General features: G+C 42.5%; 1 protein-coding gene across 1 annotated transcript in view; it reads left to right on the forward strand.

Moving 5' to 3' along the window:
* The window catches only part of MALRD1 (MAM and LDL receptor class A domain containing 1), a 465,892-nt gene that overhangs the window by 16,939 nt on the left and 429,801 nt on the right, over window positions 1-19,152 (forward strand). Inside the window, exons 3-6 of the mRNA XM_078851340.1 lie at window positions 963-1,103; window positions 10,277-10,371; window positions 10,452-10,613; window positions 18,435-18,528. Of these exons, the coding sequence (XP_078707466.1) occupies window positions 963-1,103; window positions 10,277-10,371; window positions 10,452-10,613; window positions 18,435-18,528 (492 nt within the window). The remainder of the gene's footprint in view (window positions 1-962; window positions 1,104-10,276; window positions 10,372-10,451; window positions 10,614-18,434; window positions 18,529-19,152) is intronic.

The raw sequence follows: 19,152 nt of genomic DNA on the forward strand, positions 1-19,152 counted from the left end.
TTCCTAATAAATGTTATAACCATGTTGCTAAAAATCCAGGGTTCAATACAATGATATGAAAGACAGTGGAGATAAAAATATTTGTGTTAAATGGTTATTTCCTAATGTTTAATCTTAATTACTGCACGAGAAAGCCCAGTGCTGACATGAATAATAGTGTGTATTGAAGCATTTGAAGTAAATGGTAACTTGATGATGTTTGCAGTATCTTTTAAGAACAATTTTATGCATACGAAGTATTTTGCTAGCCTGCACAGTTTCCTGTACATTTGTAGAGATGGTGAAAATGCATCTATATGGGACCTTATATGTGGTGGGGAAAGAGCCTGTATTATATCTGCAGTAGTAAAACAGGACTTGCGGTCCTCCAGCAGATAGACATTGACTTTTTTTGCAACCCTCATTCTCCCCTCCCTGTTATTCCCACTGTATTGTTTATTGCTGTTACTCATTGTGTCTGGTCTACAGTTTAGAAAGTCTTTTTAATAATTTAAGCTATTTCTGGGTGCTTTATAAGTAATAACTAAGACTAAGATTTTGTTATGGTTATTTTTAGTAAAAGTCACAGACAGGTCAAGGGAATAAACGAGTTGGTGACCTGTCTGTGACTTTTACTAAAAATAATCGTACAAGCCATGGGGCAAAAGCACACTGCCCCGGCTGCAGCCTCCACCATGGGGTAAGGGTGCAGGGCCCAGCTGGAGAACCAGCTGCAAAGCAGACCCAGCTGTAGCCCCAGCTTCAGCCGCTGACATTTGAAGCTGAAGAAGTCACAGAGGTCCGGTAAAGTCATGGAATCAGTGACTCCCATGACCTCCATGACTAAATCGCAGCCTTAGTAATAACTAACAATTTGTAATTTCATTTGTATCTATTTCTCTGGGTATGGTTGCATTATATATTTGCTCAATGAGTCAAACCTTTACGGCATACAGTTTCTGAAAACAGTCCTCTTTGATTAGGTTCCTCCTATGAAACATGTGACTTTGAAACTGACCTGTGCAATATGATGCATGATGGGGACTTACAGACTGGATGGACTAGGAGAAATGGCCTGACCAACATGGGATCTCCACATTCTGACCACAATGGGAATAAAACTGGTAAGGGACACTGGAAAAAGCATTTGTATGATGAGAAATGAATCCCAGGGTGCACTCTGAGAGGGAACAATTCTTGCCGTCATAATTGATAGTAGCATAAAATCCAAGTTCACCGGGAAGCGTTTATTCCTATGAAGATTTACATAATCATTTACTAGGACCCACTTAGCATTAGCTTTATCTCTTCCTGGCTGTCACTACTCTGTGAAACTTTGTTAATAGTAAAGTAATGACAATATTTTATGCTCCAGGTATACATACGTACCAAGACCCTTTTACTTTACCTTATTCTTGTATTTTTAATGTACTTTTAAAATATCTCCTTAAACTGTAATTGAACACTGTAAAATGATCTGGAAGGTGAGACCTGATCTTGTCTGTTATTTTAGATACAGTATATTCAGATACAGCTCTGTTTTTACTCACTGACTTTAAAAGCTCAGTAAATGAGAGTCTGGTAGAGTTGACTAGGATCAGGCTTAGGGCTCAATTGCATCATCAAGTCACAGCCCACTGTGGGGAGAAAATGGACCCCTCCAGCTGGAGCTCTGTGGAAGCCCTGGCAGACACAAAGATGCTTGGAATACAAGGAGAGTATGACCACTCCTATGTCCCTTGACAGGCTGAGGGAAGAGCTCCCCTGGGCAAGAGAGTGGGGCCAGACCATAGTTCTTCCCCCCTCTTTGTCTGTCTCTTCTGCAGTATTGGTAAGACTTTAGTTGTCCCTATGTTCAGGTGAGTGCAAGGACTATGACTGCACCTTTCTCCCTACCTCCTAGGGTGCTTCTTGACCATCTCCTCATGCACAGGGGTCAAGCACATTTAAGCCCAAAGTTTGTAGGCAGATACCGTTTAAATTTCCCAATACATATCCATGACAGTGCACTATGTAATGTTTTGCTCACTTGTGTGGCTATCACCTGTAGGCAGCAGAGACACAGAAGAATAATTCTTAAGTCAGCTGATGACTTGGGCAGAGCAGACTTTGCTGGGGATATGTTCAACTTTTAAAGAGGAACTGCCTCACAGCTGACAATAAATATTTTTCTGAGATCTAACTTTACATTCCTATTCACTCACAAAATTTAACATACCATTTGGGGACTCCCAATTATGATATGTACCTTAGAATTGATTTAAGATGTTATTCCAGTCCTGGATCCTCTTAATTAGTGAATTCCCAGTTATATGGAGGGATGCTAAATCTGAATGGTGGTTTAATGCAGTTGATACATATCTAGGGATAAGAAATAAATCTCATATTGTATTTATTTAATGTGTTTTGCTTCTGTGGGGACATCATTATTTTTATTTAAAAGTTCACACTGAAGTCCACATGGTTTCTCCTAGTGATGGAGCCTCCCCTCACTCTCTACTCCACCTGTCCATCCCACCATGCACACACAACAGTTAAAGATAGAGGACCACAATTTAACTGGCCTTGTATGAGTTTGAGGAAAAAAAGGAGGGGAAAAGAAGATGGATGAGATTTTCCTTTCTCCTTCCTTGTGTCCATATGCAGGATTTAGTATAACTGCAATCCTCACGTTCAGGAAGAGCAAGAGCTCCATGAATCTAGCTTCACCTGCTGCACTTGATACACCATCTGCTTTGGAGTATCAAGGGTGGATGAAAAACAGGGTCACTGCCCTGTACCAGCCAGTAGAGCTGGCCCTGCATTGGGAGAAGCACATGTTGTCACCTTTCAAAGTAGCTTGTCCTTCTGAAAATATTGTATTGTGATGAGGCCAATTACTTTGGGAGCACCAATAGGATGATGCAACCTCCATACTGCCTCCAATAAGGCCAGTGCTTGTGTAGTTCTAGCTGGGACCATATTAAACTACCATTTTAGCAAATGTTGCACTGGAGCGCAAACACAGAGCATCCTTTTGATTTATATATATCTATATCTAGGAATATGCTTAATATATATATTGTGACAAGGTCAGGCCAGATGTCTATAGGAGAGTAATAGAAGGCAGATATATTAGCCCCAGGCTAAGTAGGTCCTTTTTCCCTGGGTAATGTAACAGGGAAGGTTCCAGAACAATCAGGAACCTTCTGAAGACAAGACAGGCTGATTAGAACACCTGTAGCCAATTAAGAAGCTGCTAAAATCAATTAAGGCAGGCTAATCAGGGCACCTGGGTTTAAAAAGGAGCTCCCTTCAGTTTGTGGTGTGCATGTGAGGAGCTGGGAGCAAGAGTCACTAGGAGCTGAGAGTGAGAACGCGGACTGTTGGAGGACTGAGGTGTACAAGCATTATCAGACACCAGAAGGAAGGTCCTGTGGTGAGGATAAAGAAGGTGTTGGGAGGCGGCCATGGGGAAGTTGCCCAGGGAGTTGTAGCTGTCGCACAGCTGTTCCAGGAGGCACTCTAGACAGCTGCATTCCACAGGGCCCTGGGCTGGAACCCGGAGTAGAGGGTGGGCCCGGGTTCCCCCTCAAATCCTCCCAACTCCAGGTCAGACACAGGAGGAGTCAATCTGGACTGTGAATTCAGAAAAAATGGCCAAGCTGAGGGCTGCCGTGAAGCTCCAAGGCGAGCAAATCCGCCAATAAGTGCAAGACCCACCAAGATAGAGCAGGAACTTTGTCACAACTGATGTTGGAAGTGGGATCTGGTGTCCACAGCGCAGCGGAAGAAGGAGGGTGTTTGGAAGGAAGAAAAAAAAAAGGAAGAGGGTCTATTTTTATTTTTTTCACCACAATGGAGGAGGTAGTGCGGGCACTGATACAAGCCACGGCTGCCCAGCAGGAGGCTACTCGTGTCCACGCAGCCGCCCAACAGGAGGCAGGGCAGCTGCAGCAAGAGACTAATCACCTGCTGATGGACCAGGCTGCTCAAGGCTATGTTGCGGGAACTGGTAAACCAGGTAAAGGTCCTTACAGAGCTGAACCACGGCCATGATAGGACGCAGATCATGCAGGCCAGCAATTGGCTGCAGAACATGACGTGGGAGGCTGATGTAGAGGCATACCTCCTGGCCTTTGAGAGGACAGCCCTGCGGGAGGCTTGGCCCCAAGAACAGTGGTCTGGCATCCTCGCTCCATTCCTGTGTGGGGAGGCCCAGAAGGCCTACTATGATTTGCCTGAAGAGGCTGCGGCAGACTACCCCCAGCTAAAAGCAGAGATCCTGGCCAGATCTGGGGTAACGACCGCAGTGCGGATCCAGCGATATCATGAGTGGAGGTACCAGGAAAACAAAACCTCACGGTCCCAATTATATCGCCAGACCTTTGTTCCTGGGTAAGCCAGAACGAACCCTCCACCTACGACGAGGTTGTCGTGCTGGTAGAAAGACAAAGGATGGCGAGGGAGCTGACCTGACCAGTTAAGGAAGAAGCACCCCGGGTTAAACTAGCAGCACCAAGCCCTAGAGCTCAGGTGACTGGGCCACCAGGAGAACCCAGGTGGAAAAAGAGAGGGGCTGAAGGCCCACCAGAAGCCACAAAGAGTCGGAGCACTGAGAGGGAAGAGGTTCATGATGTTAGACTACCCAAACCAAGAGACGGGGGAATGCCTAGGGCTCCATACAGATGTTACGCCTGCAGGGAGTGGGGACACATAGCTGCACAGTGTCCTAATGCCGAGGAGCCTATGCAGTGAAACCTGGGGAACTGGGCAGACTCATGCTCCCTAATCCACCTTGTGGGGGTCTCACTAACCCCACATATGTACACTAGACCGGTGAAGCTAAATGGGGTAGAGACCACAGCACTGGTTGATTCAGGGAGTGCTATCATGCTTGTCTTGGGGAGTCTCGTGAAGCGTAGTCAACTGCTGTGGGCTAAGCATATGGGGATAACATGCGTCCATGGGACAGTTGGTTATTACCCCACCATCCCAGTAAAAATTGAGATTCGGGGACCACTACTGAGGTAGCAGCAGATGTAGTCCCTAAACTCACATACCCAGTGCTCCTAGGGAGGGACTTCCCAGGGTTTGGAGACTTACTCCCGGTAGGGGAATTGGAGAAAGAGGGAAGCCCTGAAAGTAGTGAGGCATCCACAGTAAACTGTCAACCCCCAACCTGCTCTGAAATATCCCCAGATTTGTTCTCCACTCCCAGATAGCATAGAAAGATGAAAAGGGAAAGAAGGGCAGCTAAGGCCTTGGGAACCCGAATACTGGCCCAAAGCCAGAGGGTCACTCTTGTAGGTAGGCGGACCCGAGCAGCTGAAAAGGAGGCCACCCAGGAGGGAGAAGCACCCGAGTCTGACCCACACCCTAACACCTCTGAACCAGTAGAGGCAACAGAGACTGGTCCTCTGGATCTCGAGCAGATTAGCCCGGGAGAGGAAATTTTGGATGGGACCAGGCTGAAGACTCAAGGTACGACAACATTAGGAAGGAGGTGACCGAAATAGATGGGATTTCCGTGGAAGGGAAAACCCAGGGACCAGGACCCTACTTCATAATGAAGAACAATCTCTTATACAGGGTTGCACCAGTACAGGGGCAGAAGGTACAGCAGATCCTAGTACCTCAAAAACACCAGAATGCTGTATTAAGTCTGGCCCATAGTCATCTTTTTGGGGGCATTTGGAGGTAGAGAAGACCCTGGCACAGGTCCTGTGACAATTCTTCTGGCCCGGAGTACATGAAGAAGTGCGGAGGCACTGTGCGTCCTGCCCGGAGTGTCAGCTGCACAGTCCCCGTCTCCACTTGAGGGCACCTTTAGTACCCCTTCCCATCATAGAGGTCCCCTTCGAGCAAATAGCCATGGATCTAGTGGGACCCCTGGAGAAGACAGCCCGGGGCCACCAATATATACTTGTCATTCTGGATTATGCTACTCGCTACCCAGAAGCCGTCCCTCTGCAGAACATGGCCTCTAAAACGATAGCTAAAGAGTTGGTGGGGATCTTTGCCCAAGTGGCGCTACCAAAGGAGATATTAACAGACCAAGGTACCCCATTTATGTCAAAGCTAATGAAGGACCTCTGTACACTGCTCCATATACATACTCTGAGAACTTCAGTCTATCATCCGCAGACCGATGGGCTGGTAGAAAGGTTTAACCGAACCCTCAAGGCAATGATAAGGAAAGTGGTAAGTCGAGACGGGAAGGATTGGGACACCCTACTACCCTACCTTATGTTTGCAATCTGGGAGGTACCTCAGGCTTCAACTCGGTTTTCCCCCTTGGAATTATTATACAGATGCCACCCCCGTGGCATACTAGATATTGCAAAAGAAATCTGGGAAGAGGAACCCAATGAGGGAAGAAATATAATTGACCATGTGTTGCAGATGCGAGAACGGATAGCCCGGGTCACCCCTATTGTACGGGAACATTTGGAAAAGGCGCAGGAGGCCCAGCGAACCCATTACAATCACCAGGCAAAAGTCCAACAGTTCCAACCAGGGGATCGGGTGATGGTGTTGGTATCCACGGCAGAAAGCAAGCTTTTGGCCCAATGGCAGGGGCCCTGTGAGGTGGTTGAACCCGTGGGGGAAGTAACCTACAAGGTGCAGCAGCCAGGACGCCAGAAACAAGAACAAATTTATCATATTAACCTCTTAAAGCCTTGGCACGAACGAGAGGCTTGTGTAGTGGCCCAAGAGACCCCAATCCAGGGAAATAATATGCAAGAGCAGATCAGGATATCCACTGATCTGACACCAAACCAGAAGAAGGAGGTAACTGAGATGATCAACCGATACCAGGACGTGTTTTCAACCAAACCGGGCCGGACCACCGAAGCGTATCACCACATTATCACAGACCCTGGGGCAAAGGTAACTTTAAGGCCCTATCGGGTCCCAGCAGCAAAAAGGGAGGAGATCAAGGCAGAGGTAAAAAGGATGTTGGAGCTGGGAATCATTGAAGAGTCCCACAGTCAGTGGTCAAGTCCGATTGTGTTGGTGCCCAAACCCGATGGCACCACTAGGTTTTGTAATGACTTTCGCTGGCTGAATGAGATATCCAAATTTGATGCATACCCCATACCCTTTATCGATGAGTTAGTTGACTGCCTGGGCAATGCCCAATTTTTGACGACCCTTGATTTAACAAAGGGATACTGGCAGATTCCCCTTGCCAAAGATGTGAACGAAAAGACAGCATTCTCTACACCAGAGGGTGTGTTTCAATATACTGTTCTTCCTTTTGGACTGCATGGGGCACCTGCCACCTTCCAGTGTTTTATGGACAAGCTCCTATGGCCCCATACCAGTTATGCAGCGGCCAAGCTGAGGGCTGCCGTGAAGCTCCAAGGTGAGCAAATCCACCAATAAGCACAAGACCCACCAAGGTAGAGCAGGAACTTTGTCAAAATATATAAAGCATATTCCTGAGCACCATTTCCTTAATGATTTTGAATTGTATCAATAAATCTAAGCTGTTCAGTCTACAGGCAATTTCCTTCGTTAGTGAAATAGGAAATCCATTTAATAATCATGACTTTAAATTTTTGATTGATAAACTTTTTCTGAGTTAATCTTGACTGTCCCCTGGCATTTTATACTTATTAATCAAGTAATCAATATGTTTATATGAGAGATGTTTTGGAAGCCTATTTTGAAAATCAGTTGGGATATTAAGAGGTGTGCTGTGTCATGTCTAAAGTCAGCAAAAGATCAGTGCACAGTAACTATAAGCAAGATATAGATCATTCTAAAAAAATTATAATCTGTTCATATCAAAATATGTAGCCTAAAAGACCTGCAAAATGAATGGTATGAAAGGAAGAAGAAGAAAATAGAGTTTTTATTGCTTTGAAATTGTTTTTAAACTGGTAAGAACATAGTGATTACTAGAGTCTAAGGCTTCAGAAGTGTCAGCCTTACTTTCTCTACTTCGCTTTAGAAGAGCAAAACTGAAACCTATGGAAGATGATGGCATATATATATATATATATATATATTTATATATGTAGTGGTTTCCCAAAAATCTGCATTCTGTGTGTCCTTAAGCTAACATCCCACATTTAAAAAAAGTGACCCATTTTATTACTGAGATTGGAAGTGGTTTTCTGGAACACTGTTAAGGAAACAGTTATCTGAGAGTTATACACAAGTGCTGGGTGAACCTCACTTAAGGCTTGCTCCAAAGGCCACTGAAATGAACAGAAGGACTCCCATTGACTTTAAGCTCTGTTACTAGAGGCCTGGTAACCTTTCCTATTAAGGTTACCTGACACTTCCCATTATAAGACCCTGTTTTCATTTGGTTATAATTTTGCCAAACTTTAGCTGTTTGGGTTGAATCATATCATGCTGGGCGTCTGCCTCAGGGTAACCATTTATGGAAAATTTTAACCAAACTGACTCAGTTATTTCTGAGAACCAGGCTAGGGGAAAATAGATTGTTTTGCTCAGGTTAAAAAAAAAATTTGATGATCTTTCTTTGAGTTGCTCAACTCCCCCACGCTTTGGAGCCGGGTCTTCAAACTTGACAGGGGGATGGCCTTTGTGCCAGGGATGTACTTTTTGACATCCCCATGAAAATCTGCCCAAATTTGGCCAAGTTACTGAGCCATTGAAGAATCATAGTTTACACATGCTGAGTGTGATGTTACTCGTTAATAGCTAAATTGCCCAAAAATTCCATCTGCACTGGGCATGCTCCTGCCAGCCTGGGACTGAGCAGAACTTTCCCTAAAGTTGAAGCTCTGTGCTCCTGCAGGCTGGGCCAGGCAGGGGAACAGAGCATAAAGATGATGTCTCCTGTGTTACCAATGGATGCTCCCTGCTGGGCTCAGAAAGTATGGCAGAGGAAGCTACTTGATTCAAATGCAAAGGGGACAAAAGCCTGATGTGGGGGTAGAGGGGATGACACGGCCACTAACGGGAGGCTGTTGGCAAGGAGGAGAGGTAAAATGAGAACTGGGGCAGGGGGGACATTAGGACTGGGAATTCAGGTGGGGGGTATTGGGAGCTAGGGAGGGGAGACTAGGACTGGCCAGGCAAGGAGTCTGATCTGGGAATCAGTGTGGGGGGAGGAAGGAGATGTGGTGGGCGGGGAAGGGGGGAGACAGATCTGATGAAAAGCCAGGATGTGGGGAAAAAGCTGGGACGGATTGGATAAAGAGATGGGAACAAGGAGCCAGGGGAGGGAGGGAAGGGAGGGGAGACACTGACATTAGACGAGAAGCCTCTGAAGGGAAACTGGAACTAGGAACCAGGGGATGAGGGATGTGAGGGTGAATGGGGGTTGGGTGACTGGAGACCAGAGGAGGGGAGAGAGATTGTGTGAGGAGCCGTGAGGGGGGAACATGGACTGGCTGGGCAAAGAGGACAGGCTACATCAGAAGAATGGAACTGTGATGAGGAGCCAGGGGAAGAGACAAGACTGATGTGGGGAGAGGTTGAAGGGGATTGGGAAGAAGGGGTCATGCTTGGGGGGCTGACTGTGGGGGATGGTTAGAAGAGTCTGTACTCACTAGAGTTCCATCCCTTCCAAAGCCTGGAAAGGAACCCGATATCCCTGAGTCTGTCTCTTCCTCTATTGTCAACAAATATTTGAAAAAAACTACTGACAAAGTTTTCCACCCTCACTAGTGCTGGTCCATGGAATTTCTATTTTTTTCAGTTTGCATTTTTACAAACCTAAAAAATTGTGCACAAAAATAAACGATGCTAAAAGAACATTATTACGGTTGCAAAGTAAAAGTCATGCACTCAAAAGTTAGGAAATGTTGGAATTAAGGTTATCTGTGCAACCTTAATTAGGCCCTGCTGTGCATATGCCTTATGATACAGTCTTTAATTACAACTATTTTTCCACAGGACTCCTGCCTCATTCTATGGACAAGATGGATTGTGCTCAAAGGGGTGGAGTGAAAATAAATTCATTAATGTTTATGAAGCACTCAGATACTATTGCAATATGCATCATAGAAAAGCCCCTGGGGGAGTTATTAATTCTGTCTTCAGAGCAGGGTTTTAGTGTATAGTTAATAAGGCTTGGGCCCTCACACTGAAAAGTGACTAGAATACAAAATATTGAATATCTGATTATTTTTTAACACAGTTTGTAATTTATACCACAAAAAATCCCAGAAAAAGTCCTCTTATAGATAAATCTCCTCAATGTAATTATTTATCTGTTATTTCCAATCAGTTACTAAATAATGTAATTTTTCTGGTATGTTCTATAGATTTGTTAGAATACCACTCGTTCTTAAACCTTCTATTTTATTCTTGCTCTTTTTAAAAATAGCCTATTTCCTCTTATTGTCCTCTGAAGTGGCCTCATCTCCTGCAACTTTAAGGAGCAGAGTTTTCCTCCCTACTGATAGCAAACACATTTGCCAGGTATTTTGACTGCACCTTCCTTTCATTATATTCTTGTCATTGTGATTTGCTGGAATAATCAGAACTTTTCTTTGTCCTAGATTGCATTTTACTATTGGATTGGTCAAATAAGGGGAATATTGATGGTGGGACTCCAAACACATTCTAATGGTCCTTTTAAAAACATCTGGCAAGAAGCAGGAGGGCTACAAAACCAATGGAGAGCAAATGTGATTACAATCAACAGCACTGAAAAATTTGAGGTTTGTAAATTGCTACAGTGTATATTTATAATGGGGAGATTAGTATATTGTGTGAAGATAAATATAAAAAATATTTTAAATCTGGAAAATAATGTGAATCAAAGAAAGGATAGATACACATTTTAGTTATTCAAGACCCATATAATTTATTATTGCTTGATCTTATCTTGTGGTGATGTGAAAGCTAAAAACTGAAATCCATTTAAAATGTGCTCAGATTTTATACAGAACAATCACTCTTATAACATTGTAAATAGGAACTTGTCCATAAAAATTACTTGTTTCGGAGCTCAGATTAGTTGTTTATTCTTTCATACCCCAAAGAAGTTAACTGTTTTGCTAGACTGGACCTTTTTTGTTTATTTATTGGCTGTGAACGTCTATAGAGATTTGCTAGGTGATTAAATATTTACAATATTTAGTCTAGCTTTGTGGCTTTGTTACAAGATATATTTATGCAGTGATTTCACTAGTTCTCAACTGCTGTAACCTTCTAAAAGTTCGCTCAATTAGTTTCAATATTTTCCTACGTTAATCTATGCAGACCACTAGCACAGTAAGGAATAGCATCATACCTACAAAATGACATCATACACAATGTATTCTCACTGTTCTGCAGAATACTGTTTTAAAAAATATCAGGGTAATTTTACTTCTAGCATGGTTATCATGAGGATCTGGCTATTATGTTTACCCTTCAGGTAAGGACCATCTGGTTATAAGAGCTCAGTAAGTCTCTGCCTTGTAATACTTCTGACCAAATGCCTCATTGTACAATATACTGTTACTGTCCATGGCAGTCATAATATCATTTGATGAGGTCTTTGCCCTTAGGCTGAAGAACATTCATCACTTCTTGACTTGTAAAAGTGGCTACTGTCCACTGGGTCCTACATTTTTCAAAGCAGTGTGTGCCTCCAATTTACTAAGGCACAACTCCCCAGGGCACATGTGCAGTGCATCTCTGAGTTTTTGGGCTTATCTGATATTATTGGATACCCAACAGTGTGCAACTTCATGCTGGAGATCAAGATCAAGCCTTACATTTGCTTTTCTATCTCCCATCCTTCTTTTCTGAGACTTTAAAAAAAGGGGGGGGGGAATTGTTAATTGAATATGGAATCTTTTCTCTGTAATCATAACTGGTTGACTGGTTAGCAAACATTTTAACCTTCTGATAACTGTTCGGGGGAAGTCCCAGATGACTGGAAAAAGGCTAATGTAGTGCCAATCTTTAGAAAAGGGAAGAAGGAGGATCCTGGGAACTACAGGCCAGTCAGCCTCACCTCAGTCCCCGGAAAAATCATGGAGCAGGTCCTCAAAGAATCAATCCTGAAGCACTTACATGAGAGGAAAGTGATCAGGAACAGTCATCATGGATTCACCAAGGGAAGGTCATGCCTGACTAATCTAATCACCTTCTGTGATGAGATTACTGGTTCTGTGGATGAAGGGAAAGCAGTGGATGTATTGTTTCTTGACTTTAGCAAAGCTTTTGACACTCTCTCCCACAGTATTCTTGTCAGCAAGTTAAAGAAGTATGGGCTGGATGAATGCACTATAATGTGGGTAGAAAGTTGGCTAGATTGTCGGGCTCAATGGGTAGTGATCAATGGCTCCATGTCTAGTTGGCAGCCGGTGTCAAGTGGAGTGCCCCAGGGGTCGGTCCTGGGGCCGGTTTTGTTCAATATCTTCATAAATCATCTGGAGGATGGTGTGGATTGCACTCTCAGCAAATTTGCGGATGATACTAAACTAGGAGGAGTGGTAGATACTCTGGAGAGCAGGGATAGGACACAGAGGGACCTAGACAAATTGGAGGATTGGGCCAAAAGAAATCTGATGACGTTCAATAAGGATAAGTGCAGGGTCCTGCACTTAGGACGGAAGAACCCAATGCACAGCTACAGACTAAGGACCGAATGGCTAGGCAGCAGTTCTGCGGAAAAGGACCTAGGGGTGACAGTGGACGAAAAGCTGGATATGAGTCAGCAGTGTGCCCTTGTTGCCAAGAAGGCCAATGGCATTTTGGGATGTATAAGTAGGGGCATAGCGAGCAGATCGAGGGACGTGATCGTTCCCCTCTATTTGACATTGGTGAGGCCTCATCTGGAGTACTGTGTCCAGTTTTGGGCCCCGCACTACAAGAAGGATGTGGATAAATTGGAGAGAGTCCAGCGAAGGGCAACAAAAATGATTAGGGGTCTGGAACACATGACTTATGAGGAGAGGCTGAGGGAACTGGGATTGTTTAGTCTGCAGAAGAGAAGAATGAGGGGGGATTTGATAGCTGCTTTCAACTGCCTGAGAGGTGGTTCCAGAGAGGATGGTTCTAGACTATTCTCAGTGGTAGAAGAGGACAGGACAAGGAGTAATGGTCTCAAGTTGCAGTGGGGGAGGTTTAGGTTGGATATTAGGAAAAACTTTTTCACTAAGAGGGTGGTGAAGCACTGGAATGCGTTACCTAGGGAGGTGGTAGAATCTCCTTCCTTAGAGGTTTTTAAGGTCAGGCTTGACAAAGCCCTGGCTGGGATGATTTAATTGGGGATTGGTCTTGCTTTGAGCAGGGGGTTGGACTAGATGACCTCCTGGGTCCCTTCCAACCCTGATATTCTATGATTCTATGATACTGTTGAAATGTCACTGCTTTTAGGGCTCTTATCAGAGTGGCCAAGGATCTGAACAGGCACTGAGACTGAACGGTCAGCAGAGCCAGCCATAGGGATAAGCAGACTAAGAAATTGCTTATGGTCCCAAGAAATTAAGCCCCCCCATTCACTTTTTATTATAAGAACTTGCCTCTGTTAGTATTGTGTGTGTGTGTGTGGGGGGGGGAATATTTCTGCTAAAGACCCCCAATGGGCTAGTTCTGGCACTGAAGTACCCTCTCATCCTTGGAAATGTTCCCTCCAGTTCCAAGGGGAAGCATATTGTCAGAATCTTGTGTGTGATCTTGCAGTGCACATGTCTTTCTGAACCTGTCCTGTGGATACTTAGGTGATCTCAGTCTCCAGGGCTGTCAAGATGGCATTTTTCAAGAGCACTGAACTTCTGCAAAAATGAAAGGTAGAAAAATAACCATTGTGATACAGTCAGTCAAAAGCCATATCGGCTTATTGCCAACTATAGGGAGCTCTGACGTATTGAGATCTGTACTGCTTTAAGCTGCCCATCACAGAATGAACTCAGCACATTCTTTGACTAGCAGAGCTCTTTCTTCAGTGTTTTTTCCCCATAGTTACTCTGGGTTGCAAGTCTTACATATTAAATAACATCCATTTTTTTTTGTGTGAGGCAGAGACTGCTCTGAATAAAAGTATTGGGATGGTAGATACTGTCCCTGTGATTCAGGCCTGTACTTGTCATTGCTTCTGTATTTGGTGTGTTAGGCTCCATTCTTGCAGTCTGATTGCACAGACAGGAATCTGCCTGCCTAGGAAGACTGTTGACTTCATTGGGATTCAGCATGTGCAGAGGATTCAGCCACACAAACCAGAGCTGCCAGTTACAGAAAAAGAGAACGTGCCATAATCTTAGCCATTGTAGTGCCTACAGGCTGGTGGCCACTGGCACTACATGATTAGCTAGCAATAATAGGTCTGGTAGGGAGGTATTCTGATGCGTTCATTGTTATAGTTATGGCAGCAAATGCTACTGCTAAGCTTAACAAAGCATTTCCATTATAATGATTTCCTCGGCCTTTTGGGCTGAATGTTTCCAGGCTTGGTCTCATGGAACAGTAAATATTTGTTGCTCAAATTTTGAGGGGAATCAGTTCAAATGTTATTGAGTTAAATGAATTGAGAGGGGGATACAGTTTTTGCCATTTGTGAAGAAGACCTTTATAACATTTTTAAAAAACAAAACGGTAGTGGAAGGTGTGAGGTAAGCATTTAACACTATCATTTTCCTCATGGAGTAGGAAACTCAAGCCAAGTTTGAGAGAGAAAAATACAGAATTGGCAATCTTGAAGTAGAAAGATTTAAAATTGGCATTGAACCTACTCTCTCTGAGGTCAATTGCGTCAAGCCCTTCACTAGTACATTTTCAGTAGTGATTTTTTTCCCCCTTTCCTCAGTTTTATATTAAGAAATAAGACAAGTTCCCTGCATGTCCCAAGCCAGTATCGAACATTGGGCAAATAGCAGAAAAGTTTTGTGTCAGAACAGTGGCAAGAAGGTAAAGGAAAGGAAATATGCAGGAACTGAACATGTACAGAATTCCACAAGCTTAAAAATTTGCCCATGCTGCTATTTATAAACCACTGCTGTAATGTTGGTTTTCCATTCATGTGCTTTATAATGCAGCAATGTGTTCAAACATATCAGAGTAATATATATCAATCTAAAATAATCCATTCACTGTATGAAAACAGTACATCTTTAAAAGATTCATAGGAATTTGGGACATATTTGACCCCATGGGAACCTTTGGTTATACCAATCATCAAGGCTGTTATTAAAGTACGGTGATGTACTATAACTGTTGGTGATCTATTGCTAACCTTTTTTGCCTTGCTAGGCTGCAGGGATGCTCTTGTAACATCTTGCACTGTGTTAAAAGTATTCTTCAAAAGATTCTGTGAAAGGAAGCTTGCAATCAAACTACCCAGGAAGTATACAGAATACCGCCTTAGACAGCTGAACTCTCAGCAAGGTTTTTCTTCTTTTTGCAATAGCTTCCTTTCATATGCATATGTTTAATACCTAGAGCTTCTGTTTCCTTTGAAATTATGCAGTGTTCACTATATCAGAGTCCACTGAGGTTATCTATTTCCCCAGAGAAGGCATCTGTCATGTCTTTAAAAAATAAGGGCCAGATTTAACCAGTTCCCATCAGGTATTTTGTGCAACTCCAGCAACACAAAGCATCTGTAAACCCAGCTAGGCCAGATGGTTAAAACAGCTTTATGGCTGCTTAGCCTTGCTGATGCAAAACAGTCAGAGTGTACTAGTGGATATGGCCCAAAAGTCATGAAGTGTCATGTGAGTCAACTGCTCTAGAAAGCACTCAATAGGTGCATTTAAGGGTATTCCCTTGTATGTGTGTGAGCGCACACACGCTGTTTTTATGCCCGATATCATCATCTATTATTAATTATTATTATTAGTCACAAAATTATGTGTGGGGGTGTTTAAGGGGGATAGCAGCAGTACAACATTTAATAGTACCCCGTATGGTAGTTTTGTAGAATATGGTTCTGAAACCGCCTCTGATTTTGCAAAACCAAAACAAGACATTACTGCTCTAGTATTACCCAAATCACGCAAGTTCAGCCCATCTCTACTCAGATTAGTCAAGGGGGTAAAATCAGGACAGTGGTTTAAATTGTTAAAAAGTGAGCCTATTGAATAACCAGTTAAATTCAACCACATACACAATACTAATTGTGAAATGGTCAAACATTTGTTTTATTATTTTATTTGTAAATTTTTAAACTAATATGTTTGTTTTATTTTCCAAGTTATGATCCTGAGCTGAATAACATTTTTGGAGGCATAATTAAAACCTTAATTAAAACCTTATAATAAATAAATAAGGGAAAAATTGAATATATGATTATAATTATATTATACATCATAACTCACCCAAGTTACATCATAACTCACCCAAGCTTTACTTGATATATTTAAACTTCTTTGTACAACATGTGTATACATGAAAAATGGTCATAAATAGAATTTCTGTTCCATGAAAAATTCTCACATTTCAAAGTTTATTTTCATTACAAATCAGAATGAAACATTGCAGTTAAAACATTTTCTGCCTTTTGATAATATTGAAACATAATATAGTATATAATAATATATACCCACACAATATATCAGAATATTTAAATAAAATTGGTCAGTTATCAATTATTAGATTAAAACTATTTCAATATAATTCAAAACAAAATGGAACAATGTTTTGATATTATCAAAATGAAACATCTTGACATTACTGAAATGAGAAAGTTATTCTCCCATAGAAAATTTTGTCAAGATAGATGTGTTCTTGAGAAATATATAGATTTTGATGAAACTATATGTTCTAACAGAAAACTGTTCCATCCGAATGCTTTTTGGCCAGCTCTAATATAAACTCACAAGATGGCACTGTTTCTGAACAACACTGTTATTTCTGAAGAGGCAGCTTCTCCATGTTTGGCTAGCTGCAGTTTTTCTGTAGCATTAATAAGGGAAAATACTCACTAGTTATCCTACTTTCCACAGTACTGCAGAGGCTGGGATATACACGACATGGCTAACTCAATGTAGTTTGGCAATTCAGCTATATGTTCAGCTTTGAACGTGTGCATATTTAGCATATTTAGCTTAGCATATTTTTAATACACAGCTTATTTGGGTACACATGATATAATATTGCCTATGTAGTTCAGATGTAGCCAGAAAAACTGAATGTGATTACAGTTTTGTTATTACAGTAGTTAATGTTGTTTCCCTGGAGCAAGGCAAGGAATAAATATAATGATCATATCTATGGTTCGGCAATGAAATCCTATGTGGTATTACCCCCAAATGTTTTGGAATACAGGTAGTACTCACTGGTGAAGACTATAATAATCTATGGCATAAATTAATTACAAAATATGGGTTTGGGGGCCTAATGTCTTTTTTATTAAGTTGTACAAGCCGTCCATAAAATTGTCTCTGAACTTTAAAACTAATACTGGAAGTTTTGCTGATTTAGTATTATCAATTTAACACTTAATAGTAAGACTAGACTGTGCTTTTAGATATAGCTCTGTAAGGGGAAGGTGTAGCATCACCACACCATAAGGAGCCCAGGGAACTGATTCAGTGTTGGAATTTCTTCCTTATCACCACTCCCACCTTGTTCCCATGGGGGAAAATAATCTTCTGTTGCCTCTTGCCCATAGTAAATTACTTCTTTTCCTACACCATAATCTCAATTCAGCTGCAGTGGCCCCCTCATGGTGGGGAGGCAGCAACACCTAGGTTCTACCCATTTCTTACCTCTCTCCAGCCACTCCCTGCTGACCTCTCTGGTGAAGGAGTACTGGATATGTAGCCCTACTCTCCCCACTTGGCCTGAGGTTAGGATGAGGGAAGGCTGCACAGGGGAAGTGTGATTGTGTGGTCTTATTCCCCTTATGTTCCTGGGTGGCCATATAGGCTGGATTACAATCTAGCCCTAAATCACTAACAGAAATGCAAGACATCTGTGCATAGCTCCAATGGTACAGTATAATTGATGGGAAAATATCTCCTTTAAGGTGTTAGTGATTAACATCTGATAACTTTTGGGCCCTTCCATTGACAAAAGTTTACAGGCTGGAATGGCATTAGTTGTCCTGCCACTGCTCCAGATCTCTGCCTGGTAAACTCCGAAAATGGGAAAAAAGCACACTTGCTATCCCCAGGCCCTGGTGGAAGGAGGGACTTGATAATCCCATACGTTTTTTTCTATCTTTTAACCACTATGATCCTAATTGACTTAGTTCCTCTGAAAGGAATACATTTTATTGTGGTCTGTATGGGCCTTTTGGTTAAAGTCAATTTAGCTTTTGACCTGAAAGCATGATTAGGGTGTATATCCATGGCGACAAAAACCACAGTAGTGATCAAAAGCCAGGCTGTTAATCCACTAAGATAATTTTTTTTGCATGACCTGGGCTTCTTTATTTCCAGTAGAAACTCTACAGTATATACTCTTGTGTGATTAGACTGTTAGTTCACATAATGTAACAACTTCAGGGATTCTGCAGAATACAGGTATCCTTTTTTTCCCCTTTTTATGTATGTGAGACAACATGAATGGCATTTCCTCCTAACTTGCTGCTAAACATCATGCAGGTTGTCATTCAAGGGACACTTGAGGCCTGGGGACCAGATGGTACCATTGCTATTGATGATATTTCTTTCAGTGGAGGATGTTTTCCAGCATTCGGTAAGAATCCTTTAACCACAAAAATAATTCTTTCCCCCTTAAGCCAAAAGAGAAAACGCAAAGTGGCCATTTTGTACTCAAAAGATTTCTCAACTACTTAATCATTTTCATGTGGCTTATATTTTATTCCTCCAAACTATCTGCTGTCAGATTTCATAAACACAACTACAAAGAAGGACAATAAATACTTTTAACAAATCTGGTATATTATAAATGCCTCAGGAACTTTCTGCAGAAATACTACCACAAAATCTTCAATGGGCAGGAAAGACGTACTGTTCTTTGCCTGAGAATTCATGTTTTCATCCAGCTGAGGGAAAGCTGTGGAGCTGACCTTTTAAAAAAAAAAAACCTCAAACAAACAACCTTTTAAGGATTTAAGGCACTGATTCTCATCTGCTCTGTGGATACTTTGCACTACTCTGCTGCCTCTAAGTAGCCATTAAGTCAATGTAGCTAGCCATTGGGGAGATCATCCAAGCATAATGGCATTCTCTGGTGGCGTAGAGCCTGTGGAATGTTTCCTATGCCAGTCCCCTTTCTGTGGCCAGTAGACAGAGTTTGTCCAGGAGAAAAGGGACATGACTGGGGCTTGTCTGCACTTCCAGAGGTCCCTGACTATAA

This window comes from Lepidochelys kempii, chromosome 2, assembly GCF_965140285.1.
Source record: "Lepidochelys kempii isolate rLepKem1 chromosome 2, rLepKem1.hap1, whole genome shotgun sequence".
Taxonomy (NCBI): Eukaryota; Metazoa; Chordata; order Testudines; family Cheloniidae; genus Lepidochelys; species Lepidochelys kempii.